The 26,491-nt window shown below is 42.0% G+C and overlaps 2 protein-coding genes across 2 annotated transcripts in view; both read right to left on the bottom strand.

Annotated features, from left to right (window-relative positions):
* The window catches only part of NSG2 (neuronal vesicle trafficking associated 2), a 44,231-nt gene extending 42,643 nt beyond the window's left edge, over positions 1-1,588 (bottom strand). The window contains exons 1-2 of the mRNA XM_019741508.3: positions 1,399-1,588; positions 356-509 (exon numbers count right to left, since the gene is read on the bottom strand). Coding sequence (XP_019597067.1) covers positions 356-487 — 132 coding nt within the window. The 5' untranslated portion in view covers positions 488-509; positions 1,399-1,588. The remainder of the gene's footprint in view (positions 1-355; positions 510-1,398) is intronic.
* An 8,444-nt stretch (positions 1,589-10,032) lies between these two features.
* On the bottom strand, positions 10,033-24,835 carry C5H5orf47 (chromosome 5 C5orf47 homolog). Its single transcript, XM_074313906.2, has 5 exons — positions 24,452-24,835; positions 17,817-17,902; positions 16,074-16,173; positions 14,566-14,604; positions 10,033-11,728 (listed from the first exon to the last, which is right to left on the bottom strand). The coding sequence occupies exons 1-4, from the start codon at positions 24,747-24,749 to the stop codon at positions 14,585-14,587; spliced, it is 504 nt and encodes a 167-aa protein (XP_074170007.2). The 5' UTR covers positions 24,750-24,835; the 3' UTR covers positions 10,033-11,728; positions 14,566-14,584.
* Positions 24,836-26,491: the final 1,656 nt, after the last annotated feature.

Raw genomic sequence — 26,491 nt, 5'->3', positions numbered from 1 at the left:
ATCCACACCAGCCGGTTTCTGAAACACCGCCCCCGAATAATCCAGCCCATTTTCTCTGTCACCATTTAGAAGCTTATCAGTGTTCATCTGCTATGATCAAACTTTAAAAAGGAAAGGTTACTTTTCGTGCTCATGTATGTATACGTGAACCAAAACAAGATGAATAAACACTTACCACCAATCTGAAACCACACAAGAAATGGCATGTCCCTGGAAGGAACAACCACAGTTTACAAGAAAGGGTACATATTAGGCTGAGGAGGAAATGAAGGGTTTGGGGACGGGCGTTTTTGCTGCTTTATTTCCTGCGATGGGGGGAGGGGGACGGGGGTGATGAGACGAGCACCTGCTTTACCTTTTCTGGAGCAGGCAGCTGCAAGTGGTTAACCTCCAAGGGCGTGATGAGAGGAACGGTCTGGAAGCCATCCTCAACGGAAGGCGGCTTGGTTCCCTTCTCGCTGGGGTTACTGCTCAGCTTCACCACCATCCTTAGGCTTTTCTTCCCAGACCTAAGGCAAGCAGGGCGATCCTCGTTACAGTGGGAGGTGAGGCCGGGAAAGAGAAAACAGCGCGATCCTCAACGGCTCCACCTGGGCGGTTTTCAGTGTACAGACCAGGGTCACTGAACTTCCCCTACATTTCCTGACAGGCTTCTCATGATCCAGGAAAACTTTCATCATCAAAATATGCCACCTGCCCACAGGGCTCCACAGCCCTCAAATTTGGGAAACTCAAGGAGAATCCCAGACTCACACACACAAAAATACAAGCTTGAAAAAGAAAGATCCAAGACACTAGAGCTAATGTAAGCATATAATCTCAGTGAAAAGCTTATTCTTACGACAAAATTGAATCCTACTATTTTGGATTACCCTGCAGTATGATAAATTTCACCTTCCCACCCTGGCTGCTGTTTTATGATACTGGTTTTTCTGCAGCCCTCTCCCTAAAACACAATAAATACATTCAATGTCCCTATGTGTAGTGTACCCTTTTACATAACATGTAGGTTGCACAGGCGATACAATTTCCTAGAACAAAAAAGGACTGGCTTAACCTCAATCCGGTTATTCCACCACGGAATGCCTGCATTTCCTCAACAGTGAAGGGCCATTTTTTTTTCCTTCCATGGAAAGTTAACAACCCCTGTATCGCAAAATTGCCAACTAAATAAACAAATCACATTTATCCCTCTCCAGCTCTGTTGGACGTCGAATAATGCCGCTCCCACCCCACCCCAGTAGACCAGCACAGCTGAATTTCTCTTGTCAGTCCTGCTGATGGAACGTTATTAGACAAAATAGGGCTGTGGTGGGGGGTGAAAAGGGTGGGAGAGGGCTGGAGGCTATCGGGGAGTAGTTATAGCAAAAAGACAATCGATGTGAAATGCGTACTTACTGTGCTGCACTCTTGGGGTCCCAGCAGATTCCAGCCAATTTGCAGAGGCGGAGGACAGCCAGAAAGTCCTCCCTCCCGAGCCCGAGCTCGTGGTGCTGAAAGGACAGCGCCTTGCGTGTGTCTGGATTGGGAGCTTCTGAGAGCGAGGCGCGAGCGAGCGGGGAAGAGCTCCTGGCAGCTGCCTGCCTGCTCGCTCGCTCGCGTCCCCTCCCACCGGGAAACGGGCTCCCACACCATCTGTCATCTGGCACCACCTGCTGTCTCTGTGCATGGCCACAACCACGGCACGGGACTAAATGGTTTCAAGAAAGTGGGAGGGAGTCTGGCCACAACACAAAACAAAATAAAAAACAGTAAAATGTAATATGCACCATAAAGCAAGCAATCCTTGCACATGTAGAAAAACTGGAAAAGCACATTTATTAGGAGAAGGCACCACCCATAAGATCTTCCAGAACAAAGCTGTGGAATACAGAATGGTTCAGGACCTGGACCGCTCTGCCCTGTGGGAAGGGAAAAAGGGAACGAATATTTTTTGAGAATCTCCCAGGCAGCGGGCACTCCTCCAGGCTCTTTCAGACGATTTCCCTCGTTTGCAAAATGTGATTTCTAATAGTACTTACACGGTGGGGTTGGTGTGAGGTGTGAAGGAGACAAGGTGGGCAAAGCAGTTAGCCCAGAGCAAGCCCAACGTAAACACAGACCACGATTCTCATAACGCCCCTGGGATCACACAGGTCAGATAAGGTCAGGGCTGGCAGAGCACCAGTCAGTGGCATCTGAGCCCTGGGCCATCGCCACCTGGTTGAAGTGGACAAAAGCATTTCTTGGAAGACAGGAAGGGATCATTTCCCAAAATGGAAAGGAGTGCTGTCGAGCGCTGCAAACACCAGGTGTCTATCTGTAAACCACAAGACCACACGCGACTGCCGCCAGTGCATCATCTCTCCTCCTCCCAACTTAATACAACACCCTTCAGGCAGTGGATTGGCACTGACCTGGATGAAACACAGAAATACTTCTTCTTTTGAGCATCCTCTGATAATTCTAGGTGGCTTTCACTATGAACTGCTTATAAAGAACATTTTAAAATTATCCATGTTTTTAGCATAATACATACGCATTTTCACCTAGAAAAATTGAATTGCTCTTTATTTTTTCTATGAGTTTGTAACCATTTTCCTTAATAACTGTGCATGTAGTGTGGGAATTAAGCACAGCCTTTGGAGCCTGACTATCTGGAATCACATCCCAGCTCTGCCACTTGCTAGATTTATGATCTTATGTAAGTTACTTCACCTCTCTGTGCCTCAGTTTCCTCATTGAACTTGAGGGTAGTACAAATACTGCACAGGATTGTTATAAGGATTAGATTAGTTAATAGATGTAAAATGCTACAAGTGCAAAACAAGTATCTACTCTTATTATTTGATTATTAGATAAGCAGTTTTTAAAACTAGCTCATACATTGATGGCATTTCTCAGTTTTCTAATTTATTAATTTATACTTTTTTAAACATTTTCTTCTTCCTCATTTCCTTATCTCATTTTTCTCTTTTGAACTTCCTGGGACAAATATCTAGTTTATTGATGTGCCTTCTCCCTGTCTGATAATGAAAGAAATTAATGCTATGACTTTAACTGACCTCTGAAATACTGCTGCCCTTTCATCATCATTCCTCACATATTTAATATACAGTCGTACCTCGGTTTTCGAACATCTCTGTTGATGAACATTTCGGTTTACGAACGCCGTAAACCCGGAAGTAAATGCTTCAGTTTTCGAACATGTCTGGGAAGTTGAACATGTCACACAGCGTCCGCTGAGTGCAAGATCCTGAGGCCTAGCTGTCGGCTGTTTCCAAACGTTTCAGAACCCGAATGGTCTTCCGGAATGGACTACGTTTGAAAACCTAGGTACCACTGTAACTAAAGGTTTGCTTCTCTGACTCGAGGGTCATTTGGTAAAATCGTTTTGTTTCATTTTAATTTCTAAATGTCTGGTTTTCATTGTTGCTAATTTATATCTAACTAGTTATATTATAACTAGTTTCTAATTTTATTGCATGTAGTCCAAGGGCGTTTTCTGTGTATTTCCTGCATTGGGGAATGTATTAAATTTTCTTTGTGACCCAAGATATGAATTATTTCTGTTAAAATTCTCAGAGCATAAAGAAAGAAGTCACATTCTATATAGATTTTTACACGTAACTATTAAATCAAGTGTGTTACTCAAGTCATTTAAATCTTCTACATCTTCACTATTTTTTACTTGCTTGATCTGTCAAGAAATTAGAGAGTGGTGTTGCTACTTACCATTACTGTTGTGATATTTCTCCTTGATTAAAGCTATGTTATTTGGCACATAGATATTTGGTACGTGATGTCACATCTTCTCATGACTTTTCCTTTTAGGATGTAAAATGATCTATTAGTCCCATTTAGTGTTTTGTGATTTGAATTCTAGATCTAAAATACAATTGAAAACCCTTCTTTCTATGGTTTCTATTCCCTGCCTTTTATAATTGGATTTGATTTCTTGGTCATTTTAAGTAACCTTTTTAATATGGGAATTTAACTCTTTACAATCAACTCTTATAATGACATGTATTGTCTAATACTTGTCATAATTTTTATGGTTCCTTGTTATTTCCTTCATTGTTTTTTCTACATAAACTTTTTCCTTCCAGTTATTGGGAGGGACACATAATGTTTTAAAATGTTGTCTTTGGTTATTTATTAATACATCAGAAATATATATGACTCGACATTCATCTCCCAGCTTCCAGAATAAAACAAATACTGTTGCTCTCCTCCAATGTAAAATGAGATAATTGGCACTCATTTCTTTCTCTTCCTCTTCCTGCTTCTCATTTTCCCCATATTTATCAGATGTTAAACCTTAGTCTTTATTTTCACTGATGCACATTTTCTCATTTTATTTCCATTTTCTGAGACACTCTTGTCAGAACTGGAAGTGGGAGAAAAGTGAATACAATGTCTTTTTCCAAAGGCTCAAATGATGCTTTATCTGAAAATAATTATTTTACATACGTAAGTTTCAAAGATGCTGTGATGCTTTTGTGATTGGTTTCATTATATCTTAGCATTAAGTGTTTTGTTTTGTTTCCATGTATAGATATATCTCCAATGCAAGAGATCATAAAAGCACTTTAAATGTCTCATTATAAATCTTAAGCTGCCAGTTTAAGAATGTTATTCAAAATTTAATGGTATGATAAGAATATAAGCTTTTTAGAAATCTGTTCTAAGAATCTCCCAGAAGCAAGTATAAAAGGAAGCTATGATCATTCTATTGCTAGTTCTATATTTAAATTTCAAATAATAGCAGTCAGAAAACTATGAAAAGCATGAGATTCTGTTTCCTCTTTAAAAGGAAGTGGGTCATTGCCTACTTTTGATTTAATGGGGAAAAGGACAATAGAGAGGCAGAAAGCCAAGTGGCAGAAAGGCCAGTCCAAATTTCTCCTCTGATTGGCTGGAAATAGTTGATAAAGGAGGCAGCCCTGGGGGTGAAAACTGGTATCAGCTTAATACAAGCAGGATAAGTACAGAGAACCCTTCCAATTACAGGACCCACTTAGAAAGAAATAAGTTGATAAGAAAAAAGGCTTTTTGAGAAAGTTTGTGAATTTTGCCTAGAAATGTATGTCCTTACAAGGCATTCCAAGAGACTCTTTTCCTGTTAGATGATCCATTCATCTGTCCTTTCTAACAAAAGGGACAGTCTATGTTGTAAATTCAGTCACACTTGAATGGAAAGTTTGGGTTGGAGGACAGTTCCCCAAAAAGCCAACTCTGGGGGTTTGGAATGCAGGAAGTTAATAGGGAGAGCTCTCAGGGTGAAGAAGGGAAGGAAACAGAATTGATCAAAGGGAGAACTTGAATGGTTATGTCCGCTTAACAAAGCCCTCAGCCAATCTCACAAGTGCCTATGAAGCTAGGATGGCCCTTTAGACTTGTCCTGTTTTGAGCTGCAGATGGGAGCCCTTCCCCAGCAGGGCAAGACCTTGGGCAAGGTGGCTCCCGTCGACCAAGGGCAACTTTTGGAGAGGGCTAATGGCCAAGGCTGTCGGCCAACGGCTGAGGGACAAAGACTTTCAGTCCCAGGGGGCTCTATCTGGGCCGCACAGTCTCCACGGGGGCTCCGTCCCAGACATGTCCTCATACCATACTCCCTCGCTTGACAAGCACACACTGTGACTTCAATTACTCCTCGGGTTTCTCTCCAGCAGAGTTCTTGTGGACTCAGACCCACAGGCACAACTGTTCCCTTCACGCCTTCATTGGGTGGTTCACAGGCACTTGAATCAACATGTCCAAAACTGAAGCCCTGGTCTCCCCTGGAACCTGCTCCCCTCCATCAATGAAGTGCTCCACCATCCAGGCAATGCTCCAGTCAGAACACTGAGAATTCCTGACTTCTTCACTCAACATCCCATCACCACTCCTGATACTTCTCCCTCCCGAATCTCTCTCCAATCAGCCCGCCCGTCTCTATCTCCATGACTCCCCCTAATCTGCCCTATGTCCGTCCCTAACAAGTCTCCTGACAACTGTGCTTTCCTCCCCATCTATTCTTTGTGCTGTAATCCAAGCAATGTCTGTACAATGAAATTCTGGTAATGCCACTTCTTTACTTAGAACTCTTCAGAGGCTTTTTAAAAAAGGTCGGACCAAACTCTTAAACTTAGCTTACACAGCTCTTTATGATTTGTCCCTGCCAACCCTACAAGCTTCACCTCCAGCCACTTTCCCCCTTACAAAGCCACTTTCCCAGCTTCCCTGGCCTCCGAACACACACGCCTTCCCAACCCAGAGACTTTCCAACACGGTGTTTCCTCTGTGGTTTCCCCTTCAGAGAGGTCTCCTCCCGCTCCTTTAATTAATTTCTTAGGATTCTTCAGAACCATTTAATTATACTTCCTCAGAGAAGTCTCCTCTGAGAGCCCAGACTATATTCAACTCCTTTGTATATGCTCCCTTAGTTCTGTTCTTCTATGTAGCTGTCATTCTTAAAAACTACACAATTATGTGTAGTGGTGGTTTAATGAGAATAGGGATTGAGCTCTTGCAACCTAAATATCAACCACCAGAAGGTGGATGGGTACATTTTGGTTCATCCCATATGATGAAATATTATTCAGTCATTAAAAAGATGTCATAGAATATTGAATTAACATGGGAAATGTTTATAATGTTGAGTAAAAAGAGGAATCAAATTGTATAGATATTATCTCAACTATGTGAAAACATAAAGACTTAAAGATATTAAAATGTCTATAGGTTATTTCCTGGATGGTTTTATGGGTAATTTTCATCTTTTCTTAATACTTGTTTTTCTCTTCTCCACAAACATGTTATTTATTTTTAAAACTCTGGGTAACTGAAAGCAAAACTATGCATTGGGGGGACTACTGTATATAATACAGCATATCAACTACCATTGATAATGTCACCATTGTGTACATTAGATCTCCAGAACTATTCATCCTGCATAACTGAAATTTTGTTCCCTTTGACCAACATCTCCACATTTCCCCCACCCCCTCCCAACTCTTGGCAACCACCATTCTACTCCCTGCTTCTGTAAGTTAGACCATTTCTTAAATTCCACAGATACGTGAGACCATTCAGTATGTGTACGTCTGTGCCTGGCTTATTTCACTTAGCATAATGCCCTCCAAGTTTATCCATATTGTCATCAATGAGAGAACTTCCTTCTTTTTTAAAGGCTGAATATTCCACTGTTTGTGTGTGTGAGTTAGTGTGTCACATTTTCTTCTCATTCACTGATGGACACTTAGGTTGATTCCACATCTTAGCTGCAGTAAACATGGGAGCTCAGGTACCGCTTCAAGACACAAATTTCATTTCCTTTGGCTGTATACCCAGAAGTGGGACTGCGGGATGACATGACAGTTCTGTATTTATTTTTTAGGAACCTCTATACTGTTTTCTATAGTGGTTGTACCAGTTTACATTCCCACCAATAATGAACAAGGGTTCCCTTCTCTCCACATCCTCGCCAACCCTTACGTTTTGCCTTTTGATAACAGCCATTCTAACAGATGTGAGGTGAGATCTCACTGTGGTTCGGATTTGCATTTCCCTGATTATTAGTGATGTTTAATATTTTTTCGTATTCCTGTTATTCTTAAACAAAGTGCATCATGGATGTGAGTGTCGCCTCCCAGAAGAGGGACTACATTATCTTCGCCAAGGAAAGAGAACTTTAGTATTTGCAAATTCCTCATGAAAAGTCCCTCTTTGTAGAGAAGTTTTACTTGCTTGATTTTTTGTGTTTATATTAAAAACCATGGAGAAAAATTATCCCTCACTGACTCCTCTATAAAGTAAGAAGGCCTTTGCCTTCCTTCAATCCATTCTCAAAACAACTGCCAGAGCAGTTCCGCTAAAAGTCAGTCAGAGTCAGTTCACGTCCAAACTCTACTCAGAACCCTCCAACAGGTTTCCATCTAACTCTGAAGAAAAGGAAAGTGCAACAGGATCTGGTTTTGTGACCCTCTCCCCTCCCCTCCTATATCTTTCTTTTCTTCTTTCCTCCAGCCTCAGGATCCTGGCCTCAGAATGTTCTCATGCTCGTTCCTCCTACAGCTGCATGTCTGGCTGCCTTACTTCAGGGTTTTCTCTCAAGTCACCATCTCCGCGGCGCCTTCCCTTCATCCTCCTATTTCACACTGAGCCCCTTCATAACCCTCATCTCTACTTTTCTCCATAGTACTTACTTTTTAAACATACTGTATATTTTAGTTATTTATTTTACTATCTGTCTTCCCCTGAAGACAGGGAGTTTTATATGTTTTGTTCACTTACGTTCCCCCAGTGCCTAGAAGACGATCTGGAACATAATATGTACTCAATAAATATTACATGAAGAAGTGAGTTAATGAATGTCCCACTTGAACCTGAATCACAAAGGTCGGAGACTTGTGCCTAGACGTCACCACCCTTCCACAACCTCTGCCCCAGATCATGATGGGACTGAAGGCGCCACCTGCGGGAAGGCTTGAGCAATACATGTTTGGTAACTACTGTACTTGGCTTTGCCTTTTGCTGGGATAATTTCAGTTGTCAGTTGATCTGCGTCTCTTGATGTCCAGTAGATTCATTTCATGGTGATTTTTTTTTTTCAAATAAAAGGTCTAGCTTCTGACATATATGCAATTACATAATACATACACTACTAAAATGACATACAGAAACACTGGGACTAAGGGAGTCACCTACTGTCACATAGGGTATTTCCAGTTGTTCAAAAAATATCTCTAAACTTCACCAGATTCCTGAAATAAGAGTCCAGTGAGAACAGGCTAGGGTCTCAGAAAGACCAGCATGGCAACTGACAATGAAATGGAGCCATTTGAGATGATATTAGCGCTCTTCCAGAAATATGAGAAAGGTCCCTCATACTCAGATTCTTAGAAAGTGTAGAACAGGGTAAGTGAGGGTGCTCTGCAAAGCTGTGAGGCAGGCTCTTCACTCAGGGGTCTACAGACCAACTTGCTTTCCTACTGCAACCTTTCTGGGAATACATGTTTCTGTAGTACACACAATCAGATTTCTAAAAGCATAAAGGTCAGAAGACTCATTCAGGATTATCATCAATAAAATTAACCAGATTAAGCAAGTGGTTAATGAATTTATCATGAGGAAAAGTGGGATAATCTGGGCTCAAATTATATTATTCCCAGGAATGTGGATATCGCCTCACACTTGACTTTTAGAAAGCAGAATAAAACCAATGAACCACAAGGACAGTCAACAACATGCGTGAATTTTAGGAATGCAATATTAAGAGTCCAAAAACAATATATGTAACATAATGTCTTCATTAGAAAATTAAACACCTAGATTTATAATGCAAGTTTTAGGAAGACATATAATTGCAATAAAACTATATGAAAAGGAAAGAAATCATATACATGAATTCAGTATGATGGTTATCTTGAGTAGGAAATCAGGGAGGGTGGGACAACAGGATTAAATGTAAATTATTTTCAAGATATTGTTTTGGCGGTAGGCTCACAGCTGCTTATTGCATTATTAAAAATAACTGAATAAAAGCAGACCATGCACCACTCAATGGGATAGCACATGTGGGAGTGAGGAGTAAGTGGGATCAGAGAGGACAAGCTGCCCAAGCAGGGGGTCCACACTTGTGTCACCCCTGGAGCTGTACTAGTTTGCCGCCCCTGCCTGCACCTACGGCCATACAGGTGGTCCTGTACAGCCAGATGAAAGAGGAGAAGTTTGAACTCCGGATTAGACATGGATGGAGGTGGATGATCATGGACGAGCCACAGGGATGGCGGCGGCACTACAGCCACATCCCACTGTGGCTCTGAAAGGCCCTGCAAAGGGCAAAGGGCAGAGGTGCGAGCAGCACGCCTTGTCATCCACTTTACGTGGGAGGAAGAGGCAGGTATGTATTTAGCAAGTGAGAGCTCCTGCTCATGGGAACCAGACAAAAGGAGGCGGGACCTCATACATAGTCTGAGGGCCGTTCTTGTGTGGATCATTAACCCTCTGGAATTACAGAACCAAAACTAAATCACAGTCCCAGCACTGATACTCAGTGATGTGTCAAACAAAAGTTAGATTCTGTTTATTATATTCTACATAACAAAACAGAGATTTAATACATTTTCACCAGGAATTGTTAAGAAGATTCAGAGTGCCTATCTAGAACACTCATTTCAGTAGGAGTCGTCATCACCTCACGTTCTAGAACAGTGAGACAAACTAAGTTTGTAGCCAGAATTAGACGCATATTTTAAATCGAATAAACATTGGCATACTTGATAAATTAAAACAGACTATTTTACTATGTTAAGCAGTATAAGTCACATAAATATAAACCTACAATGAAGTGAACATAAAATCCTCATTCGCATTCACCACAAAACTTTATGCAGCATACATTACAGTATAAACAAGTAAATGTCTCCCTTTACAATGACTTAAGTTGTATAAGCTAAAATTTGAAACTTTACCCAAGATTTTGGCAGCCTTGACACTGACCCAGCACATTCCTAGTAAGCTGCATGACCCCCCTGCCAGGGACCTTTGGACAATGCATGACAGGCAAGGCCTAAGTCTCTTGTCCAGGCGATGTGGCCTTCAGCTGGAACACGCCGATTTACTAGAGTTACTAGAAGAACATGTTGTCATAAATCCCAGGCTGTTGTAGTCTCACAGTAATTAAGTTATAACCAGAGGAAGAAACAAAACTAGAATTACTTTACTGTCCTTACATCTTGTACTATTCTGTGAGAATTCTGTATTACTGCCACTTTGTAATGCCATTGTAAGAGAAATGAGGAAGCCCACCCTTTCTATGCCCTCGAGAAAGAATGATGTCATCGCTGTCATCACCCTGAATAGAAAAGGGGACCTTACACGCCAAGGGGAAGCAGCAGGAGTGTGCATGGAGTTTGATCACGGGCAAACCTCTTTTTGTCTCTCCCTCCTAATTTTTCAGCTCCACCTAAGCCTTTGATACAATTTAGGAAGAGAGACCGCATCACCAAAAGGCACAGAAACAGGTGTAAGTAACAGGTAATTACCACTGAACACTGAGTCAAAAATAAAAAGACTGCACTGGAAAGCACTTCTAAATTATTTTCAGTGTTCTAAATCTCTCATCCATTGACTTAAAAAAATGTATTAATTAGAAGCCTGGAAAAGATAAGAATGTCTCCCTTAATCTTTGCACAAAAATTTCCCTAAAATATTATCATAGAGAATTTGCATAAATTTACTACCTTTCCTTAGGACGAAAAGATGGCTTAAATAACCATTAGTTTTAACACTCACAATAATTTTTGGTATGTAAACTGTAGGCTTTATCATAAAATAATTGAGAAATTTTTAAAAAGTGAGGAAGCCAAAAATAATTTAAATTAATTCAAGTTTAATTTCAAGGTTACATCTAAATGAAAGGATGAATAAAGTAGCAGTTGTAGCTTCATTAATAAAAGGGAAACGCTGGCAATTTAAATGCATGCTAATTTAAATTTCATGTATAAGTTTAACTTAAAAGTATATGGATAAATATTAATTCTGAAAATAACACTTGTATGCATACAACAATATTTAACAAAAATTTTACTAACTTGTAAAGAAATAGTATTAATTTATAAAGGTCATTTTTCTATTCAACTACTTAAGTCCCTATTCCAACAAAAAACACCAAAATGAACAAATAATTATGATTCAATTTAAAGTTCTATCTTTAAACTCTTCATAATCTTCTTTGGTAAATAGATCCAAAGATAGGTTAATCCTAAATGAAAGATGACAAAATTGAATCTTGTTAATATAAAATGTCATAATCAGCAGTCACTAAAAAATTTTAACATTTCTAAGACTGTAAAGCAACAGTTAGCCCTCCCTAATTTACTGTTTTGATAACTTGTACATTCTCTAGTTGACCATAAAAAGTTTCTGATGGCCTCAATGTGTAATTCATTATTTTTCTTCTCCACTCCAACTCCTGCCAATAATATTGGTGACTTCAACAGCCCCATTTACACAGACTGTGTCACAGAAGCACTGCATCACACGCCTTTATCTCCAAGCCACCTCAGCCACTCATGAGGTCATTGCTGGGACACTGGGATCGCTTGGAACTTGGGCTTTGCTTCTAGGTGCCGGAACTCTTAAAATGTTCCCAGCTGCCATATGTCTGTCCTCCTACTGTCTGTCCCCTACCCTCATTGAGGTCACTGCCAAGCCCTGATCTCCTTCGAGCTTCATTTGTGTCCCGCCTGAGTTCTACAATCTCCTCACGGCTCCCGACTTAGCCCTTGGGACCCTCTTTGAAACTGAGAATTCCTCTTCATCTCAGACATTGCCCAGCACTGTGTTCTCGGTCCTCTTCTCCTCCCTCCTCACACTGAGGTCGTCACCTCCTGCCAGAACACACAGGACCGTTCTGCAGTGTAGGTATCACACCAGCTCCTATACGACACTGCCAGTTGGAAATTTCACCTGAGTACCCTGCTATCAACCTAAAATTCAACATGCCAAATAAAACTCAGTAGCCTGACAAACCCATTCTTTCTCCTGATTTTGTATCTACTCATTCTCAAAACTCAGCATCACCTTGCTTATCCCCTACAGCCGATCCTTTATCTCCTCTCCAGCCCCTCTGCCACTCTCATTCAAAGCATTTTATTCTTCGCTTGGACTGCTTACAATGCCCAGGTTTCTATTCCAAACCCTTGCCACAAAATGACACCAGGTTATTTCTAAAATGTACATAGATCTGATCAACCCACTGCTTTAAAATGGTCCATACCGATGATGTAAAAGATAAATGCATGGCATCTCATTAACTTTCCATAAAACACTAATTACAAAAGGAAAAACAGTAACTACATATGTAAAGAACAAATGGACAAGTGAACCAACAGATCAACATCACGCCATCAATAAGGGATAAAAGAAGATCACATTACTCAAAACGTGACACGCTGAGAAGGAAGCAACATGACTTATACAATTTTTCAGCCAAAAACACAAAATATGAATTAAATCATAAGATGCTATTGGCAAGTCCGGAAGGGTAGTCTGAAAAGTAACTGGCCTGTACTATTTAAAAATGTCAATACCATAAAAGACAAAGAAAGGCTAAAGAACTCTTACAGATGAAAGAAAACTAAAGAGACAACAACTAAATGCAATACGTGATCCTGTACTGGACCTGGTACCGGCAAAAAAATCCCATTACAAACATTATTGGGACAACTGAAAAAAAACTGGAATATAGACAACAGATTACATAAAAGCTTTATATACTATATTAATGTTAAACTTCCTGCGTTTGGTAACTGTAGTGTGGATACATAAAAGATATCCTTGTTCTTAGGATATACACTCTGAAAAAGTATTAAGGGGTAATACTTCATACACTTACACATAGACATACAGAGAAAGAGAGAGCGTATGAGAATGCTAAAGCAAATGAAGCAGGACGTTTAAAATCGGTGAAGCAAGGTAAAGCTTATTCTGGAGTTCTCTGCACCATTTTTGCAACTTTTCTGCGTACTTGAAATCACTTAGAATAAAAGGTTTAGAAAATGATTCCTGTTTCTTCATTGCCTACTGAACTGAGTACAAATCCTTGGCCCAGTATTCACATAAGACACTTTCAAATACAGTTGCAGTTTACTTTTATACCTTCCTTCTCTGTGACTGCCTTAAGCAAGGTTTAATCAAATCACACTTCCTAAACATTTTCTTGGACTCCATGAACTTGCTCACGCCCATGTCTGAAATATACTCCCCTCGCCCACATTCATTTCCACTTATAAGAGTCTATTTTCTCTTTTCCAAGGCCCATCTAACTTACCTTTTCTATTACTTTCCAAATCCCACCAAACTAGGTGTAATCTCTCCCCAGAACTTAATGAGTCCAGATGATTAGTAAACCAGAGCACAATTCAAAAGAAAGGGGGAAAGATGATATGCTGTTTAAAACATGGGAAATTTAAAAGTAACTGCAGACTAGCCTAAAGAAATTTGGAGGTACATAATCAGAGGTCAGGGGTAGAATAGACACTTAAGGGTCTATACCCAGAAAGAGTAATTGAAGCTACAAAGATGGGTGAGTTATCTCAGAACAAATATGCAAAGAGAAAGTAGGCCCAACAATCACACCTCGGGCAGCATTTGTTATTAGATGGTAGCAAGAGGGACAAATAAAAAATACACAGAAAACATGGTCAGAAAGGCAGAAAGAGAACATGACATAGTATTCAGAACATTAAGAAAGATGAAAAATTTGAAGGCGTAATAGTAAGATAATATTAAATGTGACAGCATGTTCAAAGAGAAAAAAGAACTAAGCAGATATGTGAACAAAAAAACAAAACGAAAAAAACCATGGACCACGGAGAGAGTAGTTTCAATAGTATTGTGAAGATGGGACCCCAAATGAAGTTTATTAAATTTCAACAAATATTTAAAGAGTGCTGACTATGTGCCAAATACTGGGCTTAAGGAAGGAAACTGGCTAGAATTAGCAATGGGTACATACTAAAGGTTGGAGGAAGTTGAGTGTAAAGGGGGAATAAAAGAAGTCTATACTTTATAATTGTTATCAAAACGGATTCTTACCAGAAGATGATAAGAAGATTCAGCTTGTATAATTTGAGTCTAGGAACAACATAAAATATAAGGAAATTCAAGTTGGCCTCTAGCACTGGTTTTCCCATTAATAAATGAATATTAAGGAACAAAAGTTATAATACATTTTAAAAACATAATTATTAGTTTTTGTAATACTTTATCTACTTTAAAATTGTAATACAAAATAATGAATTACAAGTATACCTTTTGTTTATAAGAGGTTATTATTTCTGAATTTTAAATTATTAAATAATACTTACAAGATTGTTTGATGGTTAATAGAAGGCCTCTTGCTGAGGCACAAGAGAACGCAACAAGTTCAAGGTTTTATGGCCAGAGCAAAATTAGATGTAATCTAACATGCTTATTAAAGTAACTGGACCTGGATTAACACTCAGAACAATGTCTAGAATTTTTACACGTTGCTCTGCCTATTCAAACATCCTTTTCACCTAAGGAATCACTGACTACCTTTTTCCCCCTCATCCCCACTCTTGCCTCATTCTTTTTTTTAACTGGATAAGTAAAATAGAGTATCCCTAAGCTGAACGTTGGTTTATATGCCATTATTGCAAATAATTTATGCTATTGTTGATGTAATATTCCATGAACAGTAATGAGTTTCCAGTGCCACACTGCTTACAAAATGGCATTCTGTTCTAATTATTATTGTTTGAAAATATTCTTCTCAAAATTAAATTCTGCAGATTTACTGACTGTCAAAATAGAAGTTGTCATCAAGTGACTGTGCTAAGAACCTACTGAAGCATTCAGCATGGTAGCGTGTATTAATGCTTGTGAAGGAAAGAAAATAACTACTATGATTTATCAATTCACATGGCATTATTGGTTACACAGATTTTTATCCACTTTAATTGCTTGAGAATCCAGAACTTCCAATTACTTTAATAAATATACCAGATTACATCTAATTTTGCTCTGACCAAAATATCAAACTCAATTATTAAAGCAGCTTTAGAACATGATTTAATTTATGAGATGTTTTCCAGGAATGAAATAATGACATCAAGGCCATAACTCATGGGCAGATTTTGTTAAATGCATTCATTTGGACAGCAGCGTCCATGTGACTAAAGAAAGCGACTATATGAAGTGAGACAGAATATATAATTTTTATATTGCTGTTAAAATGTTTTTCTTCGTTAATATGGATGAGTTTTGTAATCTCTATTAAAGAGTTGGCATTACAATTCAGCTTTAACAAACAAGTGCGTTCCCTCTGCTCAGTAAATTCCAGTCGACATTCGCCTTCCGCAGTCTTCCACTCACACCTACACCTGTGGTCTACTCGACCTCACTGCTTTCATGTAAGTGGTGCTTTTAATGAGGATGAACAGTGGTCATGTGGCAGCTTCATTTCTACAGTTCTGTACATTGCATGTGATAGTTTGGTCAACTACTGGTGTAACGTGATCCAAGAGTAACTAAACTGTTATAGAAGACAGTCCTTTAATACAATAAAAATTGTAACTTACTTTCACTAGATAAACGTTGGCATTTCAGCCTGAGTCTATATTTTTCATTTTCTTCAAGCATTCTAGAAATGATTTTGTGTACTCTATTCCACACTGAAACCTTAAAAAGATAAGCACAGTTAAGGAACACTGAGCACAGAAGCAGGGATACATTTTGATGGAGGCAACTGAAAGTGATTCAATTGTGTTCCATGTCAATCGATATCATGACAAAGCAATATTAGTACTTAGAGACCTAAAACTTAAATGTAATTGTTTTGCCACGATCCCTGAATTCTCTGATCTCTTTTTCCAACTTCCTAGCATTTCCTCTCTGTAGTATTTCAGTAACTGTTCTGAATGAAGTTTCCTTTCAAAGTTCATGTCTATAAAGCCCTACCTAAATGGTTCCAACACAGTCAATGTTGTTTTGAAAGATAATAAGAATAATGCATTTCTATTTTTACATCTAAACCACTGGGCAATAATTTGATTCTTAATGTATTTTATTCTAGTTAAGAAGTAAACATTTCTCCTAGGACATACCAAAGCAGAATTACTAGAGAGCATGAATATACCAGAATAGAAAGAATGAGGATGATGGAAACAAACAGGCGAGGCTCAAATTCTGGCTTTTCCACGTACCAGTTGCTTGACACTAGGCAAGTGTTTGACTCTCATCTAGAAATAACTTTAGACACTGGATTATTAGAATTAATGAAAAATATCTGTGAAGCACTTACCCCAGTGTCCGGCACACAGTAATTATAAGTAAATATTGGCTATTGCTCTTTTCTCCTCACCCAAAAGAAACTGGTTCTTGGAAGAAAGGTTTCTTAGTGGGAAGATTAGGTGCTCTCACAAAATACACGTGCTGCAAGGGTTAGTCACCTGGAATGCTTTTTTATGCTATATGTGGATTATAAATCAAACAAATTCAAAGCTCAAAAACAATACAATTTTATGTGTACTTATCAACTGAGAATTTCTTAAAAATGAAAAATAAAATATATGGTAGGAATCAAAGATTAGTAGAGTAACTGATCTTGAATATGTTTAAAACACTCAAGTTACCACGACATTTGGACAACCAGAGGTAAAAAAGGTCCAGGACTAAAGGCTCATCCTTGTCAGCTATTCTGCTAGACCAGGGGTGTCCAAACTTTTTTCAACGTTTTTCACCAAGGGCCATATGCGGTAAAATACACAAACAGCTGGGCCACTCACTCGAGGTGAAGTAAGTATTGCCTCACCTGGTTTATTTAAGAAAACTAAATATATTTTTGGAATTTGCTGCGGGCCAATGAAAAATGGATTGCGGGCCGCAGTTGGCCCACGGGCCGCAGTTTGGACACCCCTGTGCTAGACACTTAATGTACATCCCTTGTCTTTAAATGCAATATGACACCAATATAGATACATTATGCTTTTCTGTGAAATCCATGATTTTCTAATATTATCGATCAGTTTGTTACAGTCTATGCATCATACATTTTCATGCTTTGAAAAATCTCCCAGTGGTTACACTTTGATTAAATTGTGTTTTTATACCTTCAATCACTGCAAGGACTATTCTTTATGGTTAATAAATATTTCCCAACCAACTTCCATTTCTGTTAAATTAATTCTATTTTCTCATTTCAGTAAATTAAATTTTTCAAAAGATGAAATGATTTTTACTGTCTTGCGTATCTTCACACTTTTATATTTAGAGATGTTAATATAAAATTCAAATATTGCTCATTCTCCTTTTCAATAATATACCTTTTTCTTTTTCTTCATTATTCTGGAAGTTTCATTCAAAGGTCTGGGAAAATCAAATTTTTTCGCTAAAGTCTTCTGGGTTAAACCTAATTTAAAAAAAAAGAGTGTGAGAAGGTAAAATATCAACATGTATTTAAAAGGATTCACTATCCTGAGAACAGAGGCAATTATAAATGTCTCTTGAGCTCTCTTTGGAGAGTTTTATCATAAGTATATTTCTGATCACTAAGTAATACCAGTTTACCAATTAGCTAATACTACGCTGGGGGAAACAAATAAAACAGAGATAAACAACCTTGGAAGTGCCTAGGAAATCTTCCTTTCCTGATTTGAAAAGTGAGTCCCTGAAAGGTCAGCAACAGAGGAAACAAAACCCAACGCACAGTCTCCTTTTGTCTCCATTCCATTTCAGGTACATTATGCTTACAACTACACAAAACACCTGGCGGATCCTCAAATATGTCTTGTTCTTACCCCTCCCGGCCTTGGCACATGCTGGTCTATCTGGCTAGAACACTGTACACGCAAGTGTGTACACACACACACACACACACACACACACACGCCAGGCAAAGTTCTATCTGCACTTCAAGACACAGCTCACATGTCCCCTCGTCTCTAAAGCTTCCCCTCTCACATGCCCAGCCCCGCACACAGGACTGGCCAGGAACACCTTACTCAGCACTTAGCGCCCTTGCACAGCGTGTGTTTATACTGTTTCCTCCACCAGCAATGGCCTGTGTGCCTCATTCATCTTTCTGCCCACACCAGCAGTCACACAGGAGATACTAACAGAGGCCCCCGCCTCTACTCACTGAGCCACGCTGCACGCCCAACTACTAACTGCTAGAAGAAAGCCTAAGGCCTGTGTGTCCACAGACAGAATCACGAACCATTGAGCATGGGTTCCCTGAAAGCCTTTCTATTTGTTCCCCTTTTGTCTGGAACACGCCCAACCCTTCCTCCCCTCTTTCCTGCCTTACCATCACTCTATACCTGGCTTTCTTCTACTCGTTCTATATCTAGCTTCCCAGGGGCCTCCTCCGGTCTCACAAAGCGCCCTGTGCTCAGTTAGCATAGGATTTATCGCATTGTTTACCTGAGGAGTGTACTTGATTCTTCATTAGAAATCCAGCATCTAATACTGTAGGTATCAGATACACAATAACTATTCCATTTGTTGACTGACTTCGCGTATGTTCTAAAATGGCATTTCCCGATTTGTGCACAGCATGTCACTGACTCTGGGTGGGGCAGACATAGCACTAAAGGACATTGACTCACATGGCAAGAAACTCAGCCCCCTTCCAATTCTTCTCCAGTCTTATCATATCAAGGAGTTAGTACGTCATTAAGACTTATCTAAGCCTTGCTAATCTCTTCATGACCACAGACAACCTTCAGCAGACAACCTATTGGGCTAGAATTCAATATTGGTTTGCCTTTATTAGATTGTTTTTAATTAACTTCTATTTATGGCAAGTGGTTCAGATTTTCCACTGAGGTAATGCCGTAAAGTGTTCTAAAAATAAATTTGAGAGAGAAAAATGCACCTATTTAAATAAATATATTAAGTAAGGGACAGTCCAAATGAGATCAGTATATGATGTACCGTGTTCCCCGAAAATAAGACCGAGCTGGACCATCAGCTCTAATGCGTCTTTTGGAGCAAAAATTAATATAAGACCCGGTCTGATATTTTGTTATATTATTATATTATATTATACCCGGTCTTATATTAATTTTTGCTCCAAAAGATGCATTAGAGCTGATGGTCCAGCTACATCTTATTTTCGGGGAAACACAGTAGGAAAATAACTCAAGTTTGGGAAACCCCATCCTCCATGCCCCAAATTACCCTTCCCTCTAAATGCCTATGATCGTTGGGACACTACACTTGCAGTGGTCCCAGGTGTCTTCTGTTTGTGAGTCCTTGAGCTCAGGATAGGAGCCGTGAAGTCTACCGGTAGTTAGATGGGGATCTGAAATATGTCAAGTAGAGTACGGACAATGTGACAAAGAAAAAGGACGTCTTCCATTTACTTTGTGGCTCTCACTGAGGCTGCTCCCGTGTATGCCACGGACCTTGATCTGACCTACGTACCTTTCAAATCTTTCTCTAGTCCTCATTCTACACACTCTGACCCAGTCAAAATATACTTCCAGAATTTCCCTAACCACTTGCCATCACTGATCCATACTTGGGGCTTGCTTCACACGTTTCTCCCAGCTGTAATTCCCTCCTGTCTCAGCAACATGTGCAAATCTCATGGTGCTTCCCCACCGTGGGGCCTTCCCTGATACCTTTATCCCCAAATTATTCACCACTTCCAAAGCATCTATTTGTACCTCAGTAGGACTCATCATCCTCTGTTATATATAAATATGAAACTATCTCCCAAGTTCTGGGAGGAGAGGGAGCCAGCCTGATTTATTAGTCTTGTTTGAAACATCAGAAGTTACCTGATTTGCCTGCTGCCCCTGGATTTCTCAACTACTCCACCCTACAAACAGCACACAAGTTTATCTTCCAGAAGGGAACCTGTCTCCGATAGCCTCCCTCCACCATTCAAAACTCTTCAGTGACTATACAATGACAATCTCCGGGGCCTTCCACAGTCGGGTCCAAAGCTTCTTCATTGATTTGATAAATGTTTGGTGCACGGGCCCTAGGTGCTGGCACTGGGATGGCCACCTTCCCTTCAAGCCCCCCCTGTGCCGAGTGCCCCCATTGCCTGGCATTTGTTCTGTGCGAAGCCTGTGCGCGGCACTCTGCCTGATAGCTCCATTATCTTCACAGCCCCTTGGTAAGGGAACTGTTACCCCCATGATACCAACAAGGAAACTGAGACTCAGTGGTGAACTAACCTGGCCACTATCACACTGCGAACAAATGGCAGAGCCGAGGTTATGTCCTTCTGACTTCGGAGCCAATGCTCTTGATAATCTCCTGTCCCACTAGCCATTTCTCCATGCATGTCCCTCGATTTCCTACCTCCGTGCCTCTCCTTTCCCTGAACTATCAAAGCCCTTCTAAGGCGTCTCTCTCACAGCACGCATGCCTACTAGCTTACATTTCCATGATTCATACATAAGTCTCTTGAAAGCAGAATCTTTGTCTGATATATCTGTGTCACTAGCACCCAACCTAGTGCCCACAATATGGTAGATATTAAATAAATATTGTTGAATGGATAAATAATTCAGCTTTGTTCCCCACAGAAAGCCAGGCATGAGGATTTAACGAATGTCTAAACACACCCCAAAGTGAGTAAACCTAAGCACTTTCCGTCTTAGCCTTAGCCCAGGGCCGCCTTCCCGACCCTATTCCTAGTTTCACAAGCACAGCAGGGCGGCCACTGTGGGTCATGGCTCCATCATCTGCCCCGATGCCCAGCACAGGAACTTCAGACATGGCCTCGGCCCCTCCTTCGCCCTCCTTCAGCCAGACACATCCTGTCCCTGCGCCTCCACTGCCACTGCCTTAGGTCAGGGCTTCCGTCTTTCCAACGGGTCTCTGGCCTCCAATCTCCCTTCCCCCCGCCCCTGAATCCCACCTCATTTTCCTCCCTTCAGATCTGATCATGTCACCCCTGCCACAGAGGAACACCAAAAAGTCCCAACTTTCAAAAGCAAACTTCAGAACCAACTGCATTTCTGTCATTCCCACCCCCAGAGCAGCCAGCTAGGGCAAAGCCAGGCTGGGGGAGCACAGCCCAGGTCACAAAAGCAGAGCTGCCATCATCATGGGGGCTCTTTGCGACCCAGTTTTCTCTACCTGGCATGTGGGGAGCTCCCGCACTGATTTAAGCATTCCTTCCCTTCCCCCCATGAATTTCTGCATCTGTTTTCAGTGCTCTCCACTTCCAACCCACTATCTTAGAGCTGGACTCCTGTCTGTGAACAGTGGTGCTAGAGCAACACGAGCTGTGCACTGGATGCATTTTCTTCTTCCCTGGCTTCCTGCTCGCTCCTTCTACGGCTGAACGCTGCACTCCCCTCACCCATCACCATCCTCTCTCTTTTTCCCAGAATAAACCTTTTATCTGTTTTTATTATTCAAAGAAGCTGGAAACCCAGGGCTCAAGTGTCTTATACTGCGCCTGGATTTTTAAATCACCAGCACAGGGGCCAGAAAAAAACAAAAACAAAACACGCGAGTGTCTTTTACCAGTGGAGACTGTAGAGGGGCATGAAGTCCCAAATAATGCCCCTGCTTAAATATCTTTGAAGACCTCCCCCCACAGCTCATTCTCAGGGGTCAATCACGTTACACAGAGTACCGGTGTATACGTCTCAATTGTCAAAGGAAATTCGGTTCTGGAAGCATACCAAACAAAACATGTATTTTTCAGCATGGGCTTTAGTCTTGCCTGCCTGCAATTCGAGCTCCCCTACGTAGCACGACCCAAGTAAACCTAGCCCTATCATTTCTGTTCAAAACCTTTCAGTGCAGGATTTCTGGGTAGCTGAAGACAATGGGGGGGCAGAGGTGTAGGAATCAACTTCCCAAAATTTCACCCCAAACAACTTCACATTACAAAAATACTACACAAAACCACACTCTCAGCAATACTTGATAGAAAATGCTGAAAGTGCAAAATAACTGTAAGTAAAAATAAGAAAAATCATCAAATTGTGGTGCTATAATTCCATATACTCCAGCCTCACCCCAAGCAGGGCTGTGTGGCCAGTAGGGAAGGAAACAGAGGGACAGAAGAAAGAACATGTCTGCAGGAGAGCCGGAACAAACAACAGAAAGATTAAATTCACCCTAAATCTGAAAGCAGTAAAACATAACCAGCAGATCAGAGCACAGAATTATCCCACAAAAAGCACTAAGCCTAGATCGTTTCACAGAAGAGTTGTACCGAACCTTTAAACATCAGAGTCCCAATGTTCTATAAATTATTCCAGAGACTTGAAAGGGAGGCAAAGTTCCTAACTCCTTTTATGAAGTAAGTGTAACTCTGACACCTAAACCTGATGAAGAAATACAAAGAAAGAAAAACTACACATCACTGTCTCTCACGAATACCCATGCAAAAATTCTAAACAATTTATCAGCAGAGCCAACACTACTGTAAGAAACCAAGCAGCATTTATTTCAGGAATGCAAGGTTGGTTCAATATTAGGAAATGCATTACATCATACGCCATATTAATAAAGCTAAGAAAATGTTTATCTCCATAAACCTGAGAAAGCCTTTGACAAAATTCAACGCCTACCCATGATCAAAACACTGAAGAAAATAAAAATTGAGGGATACTTTTCTATATTTTAAATATATATGCCTGAGTCCGAAAGCCAGCACCTATTTAATGGGGAACACGAGAGGCATTTCTGCTAACATCAGGGGCAAGGCAAGGATGCCAGCAAGTTCCACTGTGATTCAACATTGTACTGACTGCGTTGTATTAGCCAATGCAATCAGACCAAACAAACCTACTGCAGATGTAAGAATGACTAAAAAATAATCTCTACTCATAAATAGTACCTGGAAAATCATGAGTATCAACTATAAAGCTAACTCTATATAATAAAAGAGTTCAGTGAAGTATGAGGATCTAAAAATAACACTCAAAAATCACTCGGCTAAATGAAAGAAGCCAGTCAGGAAAGCTCACATATTGTATGACTTGATTTACATGAAATGTCCGGAATAGGCAAATCTATGGAGACAGAAAGTAATTTAGGGCTTGCTTAGGGCTGGGACTGGGGATAGGGGAGGGCAGGGAGGGGGAATAATGGGGGGAACAGTGGGTATAGGGTATCTTTTGGGGGTAACAGGATTGATCGTGGTAATGGTTACACAACTCTGTAAAGAAAACACTGAACTGTGTGCTTTAAATGGGTGAGTTGAATACACTGTGAATGAGATCTTAATAATGCAAAAGGTTTTTCAAAAGCACAGGTGGAGGGATGAGCCCTCAAAAGAGAGGCAGGGCTTTTTGAAGTGATGGAAATGCCCTATGTTTTGAGTGGGGTGGTGTGTTACTAGCACGCGTAACCTTGTCAAACCTCCTCAAAATATATGCAAATCAATCCGAAAAAAGGTTGATTCTTTTTTAACGATCAAGAGGCTTCATAAGCAGAACACAATAAACACTTAGGGGACCTGATGGAAAAGGAAACGCCTTCACCCTAGCAGAGAAGATCAAACACGCAGGAATACGCTGAACAAGACACAGGCAAAACCTACAGAGCGAAATTTTTAAAATGCAAACCATTCCCGAGAGACACAAAAGTAGACCGAACAAAAGGAAAGTCTGCCTCGTTTTTCCAAAGACAGCGACTCAACGTCTTACAGATGTCGGTTCTCCTTAAGTGAATGTATGCGTTCAGTGACTCCTAACGGAAGCCCCCTCATTCTGGGGACTTCGGGGGCTCCACCCAGAGACCTCCCCTCGGACGTAGCTCCCTCCTGGTCGCACGTGACTGTCACGTGCCCCCAGCGCCTTTCCGGGCGCACCTGAAGCCAATGACAGGACGTGTCTGCCCCCAGCGCGGGCTGGTGGACCCACGGGAGGGCGGAGCCTGGCCGCCCCCGGCCGCAGAGCCCACCCGCCGGGGACCGTCGGGGCTGAGCCGCCGGCAGCCCGCCCGCCCCGCCCGCCGCTCCCCTGCGCGCCACCTGCACGCGCCGCCGGCCGGGGGCCGCTCCGCGCGCTCGACGCCGCCGCGGGTGAGGGGGCCGCGGGTGAGGGGGCCGCGGGGGCGGAGCTGGGGGGCCGTTCCCCGCCGCCCGCGGCCCCCGCCGCCGCTCCCCGGGGCTCCTCCTGGCCGCAGCCCGCCCGGAGACCGTGGCTCCACCGGCCCTTCGCCCGGCGGCCGCCCAGCTGTACGACGCTGCCACACTGGTGCGAGCCGAAGCAGGTCACGTAGACGAAGCGCGCCGGTTCCCGCTCCTGCTCGCCGCCTGTCGCCGCCATCGAGCCCGTGGCTCCCAAACGCCCCCGACGGCGCCCAGCCACCTGAGGCGCCACCGACCGGAGCGCGGGACTGGAGCGGACCTTAGTGTGGGGGGCGGGGAAGGGGCGGGGAAGGGGGCGGAGAGCTGAGAGGACGGACCACTGTGCGGGGGGGCGGGGGGAAGACTGGGGCGGGACCACTGCGGGGGGGCGGGCGTGTAGCTGACGGGAAGGACCACTGTCGGGGGGGGTAGCTGAGGAGACGGGCTGGACCACTGTGCGGGCGGGGGGAACAGACCACTGTGGGAAGGGGAGCTGGACCACAGTTGGGGTGAGCTAGAGGGCACACTACTGTGGGGGATTCCAGCTGGGGAGCCAGATCACTTGCGGGAGGGTGGCTGCCAGTGGGGGGGGGGGGCAGAATTCAGGGCTGGGAGAAGCAGTAGGGCTGTGAGAGAGGCTAGGGAGCCAGATCACTCAGTGGGCAAAGGGAAGAGGGGAGTCTGGAAGGACCAATCTGCAGGGAGAAGGGAGGCCTAGCGAAACTGGAGGAAAGGGGGGAGGGGGGCACAGGAAGGCACTTGGTTGGGGGGATGGTGGGCCACGCATCTGGAAAGTGGTGTTAAGAGTTTAGAGACCAGATCACTGGGGAGGGGAGCAGACCCGAGGGGGCAATGCGCTGACTTGCTGCCATTGGGTTCCAGTGGGACCTTTGCCTAGCATATGTCAGTGCTGAACCAGGGTCCTCAAGAGAGCCTGCACAGAGAGAACATGGGCCTGACGCCCATCCTGGCTCAGCTCCTGACCAGCTGGGCTATTTGGGCAAGCTACTATACTATCCCTCTCTGAGCCTCCAGTTTCCTCAGATACAAACTCAGGATAATTGAGGTGTTAAGATAGAACAAAATAAAGCATATTAAGCACCTGACACATAATAAAAGGTAGTTCCCTTAGGCTTGATTTTAATTTCACATTTCTTAAGTACCAACCCTGTGAAGTGCACATGGCAGTATCTTTACATTTATACTTTACAGATAGCTTTCCCATGGACCATCGCTTTAAACCCACGCATCATCTGACAACAGACAACTGAGGCTCCAAAATGTGGAGTGACTTCCCCAAAGTAATAGGCAGTGACATACTTTCTTAAAATAAATTTTTAAAAATTGAGTGATAAATATGTGCAGAAAAGTGCCACGATCAATATACAGATGGATGAATTTCCACACAGTGAATATTCCCGTGTAACATCCACCCCCGTGAGGAAATGGCACACGGCAGAAGCACCTCGTGTCCCTGGTCAGTCCCAATCCCCTTCTCTTTCTTGGTTTCAAACAGCATCAGTCAGGTTTGCCCATTGTGCTTGGCTTCTTTCACTCAAGTGATGTTTGTGAGACACATGTTATTGCATGAGTTGTACATCATGGAATATACCTCCATCGTGGAATATTCATCTGTTTCACTGTTGGTGGACATTTGGTTGTTTCCGATTTGGGGCCATTGTCGATAGTGTTGCTAGGAACATTCGTGTATGTACCTTTTTTTTGAACATCGGTTACCGGGTAGAGTCACTTAGGGTGTTCATATGTTCGGCTTCAGTTGATACTGACAAAAAGGTACCAAAGTGGTTGTAGCAATGGATACTCCCACCAGCAAAGTGTGAGACTTCCAGTTGCTCCACACATTCACAACCATTTGGCATGGTCTTTTTCATTTTAGCCATTTTAATGAATCTGTGTATTACAGTTCTCTAGGGAAACTGA

This window comes from Rhinolophus sinicus, chromosome 5 (genome assembly GCF_057876585.1).
Source record: "Rhinolophus sinicus isolate RSI-liver-muscle chromosome 5, RSI-T2T, whole genome shotgun sequence".
In the NCBI taxonomy this organism is placed as follows: Eukaryota; Metazoa; Chordata; class Mammalia; order Chiroptera; family Rhinolophidae; genus Rhinolophus; species Rhinolophus sinicus.
Note: the sequence above shows the minus strand (reverse complement) of the source record. Positions and strands in the feature narration are given on the sequence as shown.